Source organism: Rhincodon typus, chromosome 21, assembly GCF_021869965.1.
Source record: "Rhincodon typus isolate 14 chromosome 21, sRhiTyp1.1, whole genome shotgun sequence".
Classification (NCBI taxonomy): Eukaryota; Metazoa; Chordata; class Chondrichthyes; order Orectolobiformes; family Rhincodontidae; genus Rhincodon; species Rhincodon typus.
In genome coordinates, this window is record NC_063352.1 from 24,319,271 (window position 1) to 24,329,926 (window position 10,656).

Here is a 10,656-nt window from a genome sequence, read left to right on the forward strand (position 1 = left end):
AAGTACTTCATTGGTTGGAAAGCATTTTGGAACTTTCTGAGCTAATGAAATACTGACATACTCCTGAGGATCCTATCAAAGTATGTCATATCCCTGGGAATCCACTGCGATAAATAACATGCGGCTGGGGATCCACCAGAAGTACTGGTACACTCCTGGAAAACCACTGCTAATGCAGACACACTTCTGGCAAACCCCAGCAGATATCTATACATTACTAGGACATGCCTCCAAAAACTGACAAACCCCCTTGTCCTAAGTTCCAAAAGGCACTGCCAGAAATTCATTGCAAAAAAAACTGCACACTAACAGAAATAATATGACATTAATTCAACAAGAAGACTTAAAGAATTTAAATTAAAATACAGTGTGCTTAAAACATTTGTGGCAAGTCTAAGGATAAGAATTTGGTCACTTGGTGCATCCCTGAGCCTTCGTTCCCAGATTTGATAACTTATATTGAATTATCTCACTCACCAAAGCCAGTGGCATTGACCCTGTCAACTGCAACCTGGCTCCAGGCGCCTGGAGCTGCACCGCAATCAATCACACTGATACCAGGCCTCAGGATGTTATGCTTCTCATCAATCTCCAGCAGCTTAAAAGCACTCCGACAACGGAAATTTTGTTGTCGGGCAGATTTCACATATGGGTCCCTCAGTTGTCTTGTTAACCACCTCTGTTCAGCTGGTGTTTTTTTCAGCTGTTGCGCTGTTGTGTGAAACAGACAATGTCGGACCCAAGAAATCATGTCACCCTGTCTAATAATGGGAAAAATAAACATATCTTACCAATTGCCATTTCTCTTCCTAATTCTATCATCTCTCTCTCTGCCTTTCATCATAACACCCAACACCAGACAGACTGCATTCAGCAATAGGTCAAGTGCAACAACAACTTGCATTTATAAAGTACCCTTAATGCAGAACCATAGAAAAGTCAAAGCACTGAAAGAGGCCATTCAGCCCATTGTGGTTGTGGCAGCACCTGGATGGTAGCTCTGCAGGTTATAGTACTCCAGCTATAGATCTGGGTTCTTTTTAAGCGAGTTGAGGATTTCCGCCTCAACCATTGAATTGGGCAGCAAATTCCAGGCACTCAATATCCTTTGGTTGAAAAAGCTTTTTCTCATACCCCGTCTAATCCTTTTGCCAATTTCTGTCCCCTGGATAGTTGACATCTCCGCTAGTGGAAATAGGTCTCCCCTGTCCACTCCAGTAACACGGTACCAATAAGTATTAATTGGACACAGAACTCCGGAAACGAAAAACAAAGAACAGCAGATATTGGAAATCTGAAACAAAAACAGGAATTGCTGGAAAGCCTTAGCAGGCCTGGCAGCATCTGTGGAGAGAAAGCAGAGTTAACATTTGAGAATGAAAGGTCAGCGGATCCGAAACGCTGACTTCACAGAATTCAGTGATAGGTTGCAGAGAATAGAGCATTGGAAGAATTAGTTAGTCCGATACGAAATGGAATGTGGCTGACCAGCAAGAAAAAGCAAACTTGTAGGTTGACCATGGCATGAGCGAATGGATTCAGATAGGGATTGGCTGTGTGGAAAACCCTTAATATAACTAATCTCCTTTCGCTATTACAACCTTCTGATTTCACAGCGTTCCTCTAATCCAGGTCTAGTACATCCCTGATTATATTCGCTCCATCGCTAGCAGCCATACCTTCAGCTGCCCGAGTCACAATCTCCGTAATTTTCTCCCTAAATCTTTCGATCCCTCCCTTCCTTCCTTTAACGACCCTCCAAAGCCAAATTATTCGGTTTTCTGACTGAGCATCTTCTTATATGGTTTGGTTTCAAAATCTGTCTCATGATATTCCAATTAAGAGCGGCGGGGGAGCGGTTCACTATGTCAGAGGCGCTATATAAATACAAGTTGCGGCGACACTTCAGAGAAGTAACAGTGCTGTGAGTGCTAGGTTCTTCCCGAAATGTTCGGTAAGGAGATAAAACGCTTTAAATCGATGCAAAACGCAAACCGGGCCTTTACCGGGCGATTCGGCGCGAAAACAATCAACACCGAGCTCCCAGCTCCGCGAGTCACAACTAACTCTGTCCCCCAACCAAACACAGCTCCACAAACACTTCCAGTCAAGATAGACTCTAGAAAAAAAAATGTCTTGCGCCAATCGCCACGATATTACTAAAATATAAGAGAATAAATACATATTCATCAACAGAAATGTAATCATCCTGCTTTAGCGTAGCTGCGTTACTTAAATAAAATGATATACAAAAATGCTCATATTATGTTTCCAGCCGGTGTGTGTAGAATAGAACTCACCTCGTGCGATACCTATCGGCGAGCACTGAATCGATTCTAATCGTTGGTGCTCGGTGGCCCCTGTGCCAATCCAGGAGGGAGTGCAGTCTGTGGATGGAAAGGGTTCAGTCAATCAGGTACCTGACCCAGGATCACAAATGTAACAACAAATCTTTCATTCATCGAAAGCCAAAATGGATACATTATTTATATAATCACATGAAGAACTCTGGGTGCTGGAAATATGAAACAAAGACAGCGCGCTGGAGAAACTCAGTAGGTCTGGCGGCATCTTTGAAGAGAGAAACAGAGTTGACATTTCCAGTCCAAGAACTTTTTTTGGACTCGAACACGTTAACTCTGCTTTTCTCTCCATGGATACATTGTTCGGTTGTAAATTTTTAATTTTAATTGTCGTTTGGTGCTCTTGAACTTAGGAAAACGCAGTTATAGAGTCACCAGCATGGAAACAGATCCTTCGGTCCAACTCGGCCATGCCGACCAGATATCCGAAGTAAATTTAGTCCCATTTTCCAGCATTTTGGCCCATATCCCTCTAAACCCTTCCAATTCATATACCCATCCAGATGCCTTTTAAATGTTGTATTTGTACTTGCCTCCTCCACTTCCTCTGGTAGCTCATTCCATACACACACCACCCTCTGCTTGAAAGAGTTGCCCCTTAGGTCTCTTTCAAATCTTTCCCCTCTCATCTTAAACCTATGCTGTCTAGTTTTGGACTTCCCCCATCCTCTCCACCCAGAGGAAAATACCTTGTCTATTTACTCCATCCATGTCCCTCCAAGATAGAGGACAGGAAAAAATTGTGGCTGTTAAGAGCTGCTTGTTTTTTGAGGTATTTTCAATGTTGGAGCTGATTTCCTCGAATTCTAGGAGTAGTGATTACTGTTTTATAAGCTGTTGCATTGTTTTGGAATTTTGCGAAAAGATGATCAAAACAATGGCACTTTTAAAAAGGAGGAAATCAGACAAAGGCAGTGGCAGTGACCACATGCGAAGTGATTCAAACAGTCCATACCAACCATATTCCCAAACTAAACAAGTCCCATTTGCCTGTGTTTGGCCCATATCCCTCCTAAACCTTTTCTATTCATATACCTGTCCAAATGTCTTCTGGTGATAAGATGACATTAGAAGTGCATGCACTTGAAGAGTTAGATTGGGACTTACGGAAGACATGAAAAGCACTATATCAGTGCACATTCTTTCTTTTCTGAACATGGTCCTGGCAAATTCTGTTGCCTTCTGAGGAGCGAGCATGGAGGTTTTTTTTGTTTTATGATTCAATGGAATCATACTATTGGAGTTGGTAACTGCTTCAAAGCCTCATTTCCTCATGATCTTTGCAGTCTCCAGAGCCTTGAACTCTGGCCTGTTTTACATCCCCAATTCCCTGTGTGACCATGCCTTCAGCTATCTTGGCCCCAAGCTCTTGAATGCCATTTCTAAATCTCTGCTCTCACTCTTTAAGACTTTGTTTAGAACCAAAAACATTGGCCTCGTTTTTGGCTACCTGTCCTAAAATCTCATGAGACAGCAAGGTGCAGGGCTGGATGAACACAGCAGGCCAAGCAGCATCATAGGAGCAGAAAGGCTGACATTTCGGGCCTAGACCCTTCATCAAAAAATCTCATTATGTGACTTGATGACAGTTATTTTTATTTTATGTTCCTGAGAAGCATCTTGGGATTTTTAACTATGCATCAATTGCAAGTTATTGAATGCGGTTTCAAAGCTGTTTTACACAATTTCTGCCCGAACAAGAGCTGCCAGCTATTGAGAAGATACTATTGCAGAAAGATGATCACTACAAAGCTGTTGACTCTGGTGATGGTTGTGAGACAACAGAAGATCCTCCTGGGATGGAAGAAACGGGGTTTTGGGGCCAATCGCTGGAATGGTTTTGGAGGCAAAGTGCAGCCTGGAGAAACCATTGAAGAAGGAGCAAAAAGGTAATGCCTGTGCTATTTATTTTTCCCTTCATGCTCCTGACAAAGGTGATCACTCTAACTGGGGTACAATTGCGGCCATGCTGCATTGGCGTTCTGTACGACAAAAGAGGACATGACAGGCAGGTCTAATTGTATCCTGACCAAAACATATCCAATTTCTTTTTGAAAGCTATTATTGAACCGGCTTCCACCATCCTTTGAAGCAATACATTCCAAATCATCAGAACTCACTTTGTAAAACACACATTCTTCTCGTATCCTCTCTGTTTTATATTGCTAACTATCTTAAAACCATGAGCTCTGGTTACTTGCTATCCCGCTAATGGAAATGTTTTCTCCCTATCTGCTGTTTCAAAACCTCTCAACGTTTTGGGTACCTCTAAGTTGTCCCTTAACTTTCATGGAAACATGGGTTCAAATTCCACCACAGCAGCTGCTGGAATTTAAGTTCAATCACTAAGTTTGGTATTGAAAGCTGGTGTCAGTACTAGTGGCTATAAAACTTTCACTGTTGTAAAAACCCATCTGCTTCATGAATCTGCCATCATTACCTAGTCTGGCCTATGTATAACTCCAGATCACAAAGCAGTGTATTCAATTCTTAACTGCCCTTTGAAATGGAACAGCAACAAAAGCTGGCCTTGTTGATGATGCTCGTGTCTCTGGTGTGTGAGAACAGCCCCAGCTTCTCCAGTTTCTCCACATAACTGAATTACTGGTACTATTATGTAACCCCACCTGATGGTAACAGTCAACAAGTCAGGTCCCACAACGAAACTTGGTTTGATGATTCAAATGTTTAATCTTTGCAGTTATTTATCATGACAGTTAGTCACTGAAACATTCTCACAAGGCTGCTGATACAGCAGAGCGTAAATTTATTGCACAAAAGAGGAATAAATAAACAAAACTATATAATATATACACACACGACACAGTTTAAAAAAACTCTTAACACAAACACCAAAACAAAGTTTCATCTTATTTCCCAACACCAATCCTTTACAGAAAGTCCATTCCTGAGAAATATCACTCTTATCTCAGCTTTTTAAATCTTTACTTAACTTTTATGATTGCTTTCTGAGTCTGTTAACATGAGACAATTCTGATGGCCTAAACTTTCTCAGTTCTAACATGAATGATTTCTATACGAGTTCTTCCTGCTTTGAAGCTCCACTGACTCAAAACTACTTCTGTAAAAGTGACTTATTTCTTTTGCTTTGAAGTCAAAACGAAACAACTTCCATGATATATTTATTCAACCGTTAATAAGCTCATCAGTAGAAGAATTTCATCCCATAGTTGACTGACGTCTTATGTTGTCTTAGAAATCATCTACTTAGGTCACTGTTCAAATGAATTTCTGATGAACTCCCCCACGGTATTAACCTAAATTCATTTCTTCTTCAAAAATCCAAATTCTGGAAAGTTATCACACTGTTCAGTTATATTTCTTCTGCAGTCTGCCTAAGGCTCCTTTTTTAAAATTGTATAGTTCATCACAGACAAATGTTCAAATCCAGAAACCTTTAGTCTGGGGGGGGTTTAGTACCATGCTTCCTTTAAACACGAGGTATCAGTGGAAATGTTGGCCTCTTTTTATTCTGCAAGTCAGTTAATGTAATTCAGTCTGCTCAATGGAATCGAGGTACTGACAAGACAATAATCTCATTAAATGGCAGAGGTAAATAGAAGAGTCTGACTGCCCTGTTTCCTCTGTTCCAGCTATTTGAAATGCTTTTTTGAAACCTCTTTTAAAGTTGTTCTTGAAGTAAAGCTAATTCCTTCCGCAGAGAATTATGGGAGGAGAGCAGTCTGACTGTGGACAGCCTGGAAAAAATTGGACGGATCAAGTTTGAATTTGTGGATGAGGCAGAACTACTGGATGTTCACATATTCCTTACAGATAGTTACAAAGGGGAACCAATGGAATCAGATGGTAAGTGACCCTGCTTTAAAAGTAATTCATTGGGTACTTAGAAAAGAGAGTAGCTATAGTAAGTGTGGGATCATTGGACAGTGCAACTGGGGATTTAATGGGGAGCAAGAAAATGGCAGATCATGTAAACCAATTTTTTTACATAATTGTTGGTGATGGAAGACACTAAAATAAACAAGGTGCTAATGGTGGAAAAGATCTTTGAACAGTCCTTATAATGAGAGACAAAGTAATTGACAAACTCATTGGACAAAAAGCTGACAAGTTGCCAGGATCTAATGGCCTTTAAAGGAAGTAGCTACGGAGAATAGTAGAAGCATTGATCAAAATATTCCAGAACTCTCTGAATTTCTGGAGAGTTCCTGCAGATTGGAAAGCAGTTAATGTGACACCACATAAGAAAGGGAGGGAGTTAAAAAGAAGAAACTGTAGGCCAGTTATCAGTCATTGGGAAAATGCTAGAGTCCATTATTAAGGAAGAAATAACATTTAGAAAAGCTTAACACAATCAAATAGTCTACATAGTTTTGTGAAAGGGAGATCTTTTACTAGAGGCCTTTCAGGATATAACATGCAGAATTGATAAAGGGGAACTGGTAAATGTAGTATGTTTAGATTTGAAGGAGGCATTTAATAAGGTGCCACAAAAAAGTTATTGCACAAGATAGAGGCTCACAGTATTGAGGGTAGTGTATTAATGTGGATTGTGTATTGGTTAACACAAAGAAGACAGAGTCTGGATTAATAGGTCTTTTCAAGTCGGAAAGATGTAACCAGTGAAGTGCCGCAAGGATCGGTCTTAGAGCCTCAATTATACTATATATTTTAATGATGGAAGAGGGGACAAAATGTGTTGCATCCAAATTTGCTGATGATACAAAAATAGGTGGGAGGGTACGTTGTGATGAGATCACAGGGCAATATCAATAGGTTGAATGGGCAAAAACATGGCAGACAGAGTTTAATGTAGGGAAGTGTGAGGTCATCCACTTTGGTAGGAAGAATCAATAAGCAAATTATTTTTTGAAAGGGGGGAGACTCCAAAGAGTACAACATCGAAAGGTCTGGGTGTTGTTGTGCCTGAAACACAAAGTTAGCATGCAGATGAGCAAGTAATTAAAAAGGTAAATGAAATTTTGACCTTTATTGCTGGGGCTTTGAGTTTTAAAAGTAGGGAAGTCCTGATACAACTGTACAAAGTGTTGATGAGGCCATACCCGGAGTACTGTGTACAATTTTGCTCCCGATTTGCATTGGAGGCAGTTCAAAAGAGATTTCACCTGGGTCGATTCCTAGGATGAAGGGGTTGACTTATCAATAGTGGCCTTTTGGTTTGGCCTTTATTCATTAGATTTCACCTTTATTCATTAGATTTCACAGGATTGAGAGTTTTTTTTAATGTTGACACATAGAAGAGTCTGAGCGAGTTTGACAGTAAACGTTGAGATGTTTTAACAAGTAGGAAATCTCATTAGGGTACACTCATTGAAAACTGAGATGTGAAGGAATTTCCTTTCCCGGCAAATGTCTGGAATTCTCTGCTGTAGAAAAATGTAGAGGTTAGATCACTAAAAGTATTTAAAGAGTAAGTAGATAGATTTTTGAGATATTGGTGAGTTGAGACCTGGAGCAGATTAGCTGTGATGTTATTGACTGGTGGAGCAGGCTTAAGGGTTTGAATGACCTACTCCCATTCCTATTTCTTATGAAAGGCATTTTAAGGTCAAGTAAGCATGTTTTCTAACCCTACCATGGTCTTGCCCCAACTACCGCATGCACCCCCCCCCGTAAACACTTCTTGTCATACATCGCTACATAGTACTGCTACACCTGGATTGCTCCATTACAAGATTCTGGCTTGTTATCATGAAGTGATCTCCATTTTGGTACATTAAGTTTGATCAATGCACTAATCAACACCCTCAGGAAAGATGCAGCAATTGTGAAGGCGGCATGATGTTTTCCGTTTACAGGTACTTCTTTTAGCCTGAATTCTAACTATTTGTTCTCTGGGGTTAAGTTATTTTCTACGCATTTGTAGATGGCGCATGCATGCTGAGATCCAGTCCTAGGCCAAATATATCCATGCTGAGGGTCAATTAGTAACGCCACTGCCCCCTCCACCTCTCTGAACCCTGTCAGAACCACACCACCCCCACTGTGCCAATTCTGTGGTTATGTTAATTGAAAAGCAGTAAAATAGAGTCACGAAGGTAGTGCTTCCCAAACGTTCCCAACTTTGACCAAGTTTTTGACCATCTGCCCTAAACTCATGTGGTTGTGTCAATTTCTGTCTCAATGGATTCCTGTGAAGCACCTTTAGAACATTTTACTCAAACATTGTGTTTGTGCATTTGTTGTTTTAGATTTGAAAAACACTTCCAATTTTGTTTTTTGTAGAGATGCGTCCACAGTGGTTTGACCTGGACGAGATTCCATTTGATGAGATGTGGGTTGATGACATCTACTGGTTCCACTTGTTACTCCAGAAGAAACTGTTCAAGGGTTATTTCAAGTTCAAAGGACATTCCACTATCCTGGAATACACACTAAAGGAGGTGGAAGAGTTGGAAACAGGGGAGTCCTGATTCTGACAATTTGCAATCATTTACAAATACCGTACAGGGAAAAGTGCATTCTTGTGCATCAACCACGCCACCTTCACAATCCTGCCATCAGTCATCCAACGCATCTATCTTCCTTTCCCCTATGTTTTGATGATTTTCTTCTACTTGTCAGTTAAACAGCATTGGGCCTATCTGACACCCCAATGAAATTTAACCCTTGGAATCAAGTGGAACTCTTTGCTTCATGATACTGGAGCAATAAATCATAGAGCATACAGAGATTTGGGACTTTTGTCACTGGAAGTTTGAGACATTGGATTCCATTTAAATTTAATGATCAGTTTGCTTAGAGGAAAATATTGGGTCTTTCTGGACTGTCTTTTGTATTTGTAGTCATAAGCAAATTTGTTTTCTTTGTAATACCAGAGTTTTTTAAAAAAAAGAAATTCCCAAAGCAATAAAGAGTTCTTGTGGAGGGCAGTTGGAGATATCCTAAGTGCTGTTCTAAAAATGCCCACTAGATGGTGCACAAGGGCAGCTATGTCAACAATTTGATTTGTTAATACCAGTCATGTTTTCTTTACTCAAACCATAGAGTGCTTGCACAAGTATTTTTTTTACATTAAACATCAAATTTTAATTCATCCTTTCCTTTTTGCATTGTATCAAATTGGAACAAGGAGAGAGAGGTGGGTGGCAGCAGAATTTCAAAAGTAGAACAGAGCAATTTTGTAAACTGTACTTGCTTATTTTCTCAGTATCCTTTGGGGAGTGGGGGGCACAAAGGGGAGACTGAAGTTGGATTACAGCTCCCAAAAGATGTCTACATCTGCGCTTCTATAGGAAGATGGATCAATCCAGAAAAGGAGGCACGAAAAAGGGACGATGAGTTTTTGTCCTGGCTGAAACATTGAGTCTTATTACCCAAGAAGTAGTGTAAATAGGATACTGACAGGGAAGGAACACTGACTGAACAGATCAAAGTTGTTAACCACACTCTAGCTTGAGGGTTGAAACTGCAAGTTCTGGAGGGGAAGTAGGGGATGGGAATTGGCAAGGGGAATATCCCTTCTATTTCACCACTAATTAACACCCCCGCCAGGGCATTCCCCCAACTACAACACAAAATAACTTTCCCCATTTACATTGTATTGATATTGGAGGAGTTCTAATCAGTAAAGAGGCAGCTGCTTTCACTGATTATAGCTGCTGGTGGATTTCTACCAACTAAATGAGAACTCCAGAGGCTGCAAGTATGTACAAGGCTGCCTATGGTAGATAACTTCAGGGGGATTTGCGTTGAGCTGACACATTAACTTTTTGGAAGTAGCGAACAGCAGTGGGCCTCTAGAACCACAGCCAAACACAAAGGTGTAGTCAACAGATAACTTGAAGTGTGGGAATTACAAGGATTTGTATCCAAACCAGCATATTGTACACTTTGGTAATTTAACATCAAAATGCAGCTTTAAACTGATCCAATGAGAGCTAATTCTTAATCCAGAAGCTGTAGTGGAAACAGTTCAAAAATAATTCAGAATTTACCTCCATTCTTGTGCTGTATTATAAAAATCTGAGAGAAATTATACTGGCTTAATATTTAAGGTGACAAAAATTAAAAGGTGTGGTTATATCAGACACTGGCAGGAGAAAGTTTTTTCCACTTTTTTTTAAACTGAAGGCTTAGAACATTGGATTGGAAATAAATAACATCCACTGCATTACACAAATTACACTTCAGGTCTAATAAATAATATTCCATGAACTTTGTGTCTTACTTTCTAATGTATTTGTTGGTCATTTGAAAGAGCTAGCCAATCGGTTCGTTTGAACTAGTTTCTCCTCTCATCACCAAGATCCTCCTTATGCAGGGCATAAAAAGAAAATAAACTTTAGTA

At 40.2% G+C, this 10,656-nt stretch overlaps 1 protein-coding gene and 1 long non-coding RNA gene across 2 annotated transcripts; one reads left to right on the forward strand and one right to left on the reverse strand.

The window, feature by feature from the left end:
* Nucleotides 1-2,275: 2,275 nt before the first annotated feature.
* nudt1 (nudix (nucleoside diphosphate linked moiety X)-type motif 1) lies at nucleotides 2,276-10,523 on the forward strand. Its single transcript, XM_020529629.2, has 4 exons — nucleotides 2,276-2,416; nucleotides 4,065-4,252; nucleotides 6,046-6,191; nucleotides 8,592-10,523. The coding sequence occupies exons 2-4, from the start codon at nucleotides 4,101-4,103 to the stop codon at nucleotides 8,777-8,779; spliced, it is 486 nt and encodes a 161-aa protein (XP_020385218.1). The 5' UTR covers nucleotides 2,276-2,416; nucleotides 4,065-4,100; the 3' UTR covers nucleotides 8,780-10,523.
* LOC125485706 lies at nucleotides 5,035-10,623 on the reverse strand. The gene is made up of 2 exons (XR_007264409.1): nucleotides 10,537-10,623; nucleotides 5,035-7,732 (listed from the first exon to the last, which is right to left on the reverse strand). It is a non-coding gene; the product is annotated as an uncharacterized LOC125485706 (long non-coding RNA).
* Nucleotides 10,624-10,656: the final 33 nt, after the last annotated feature.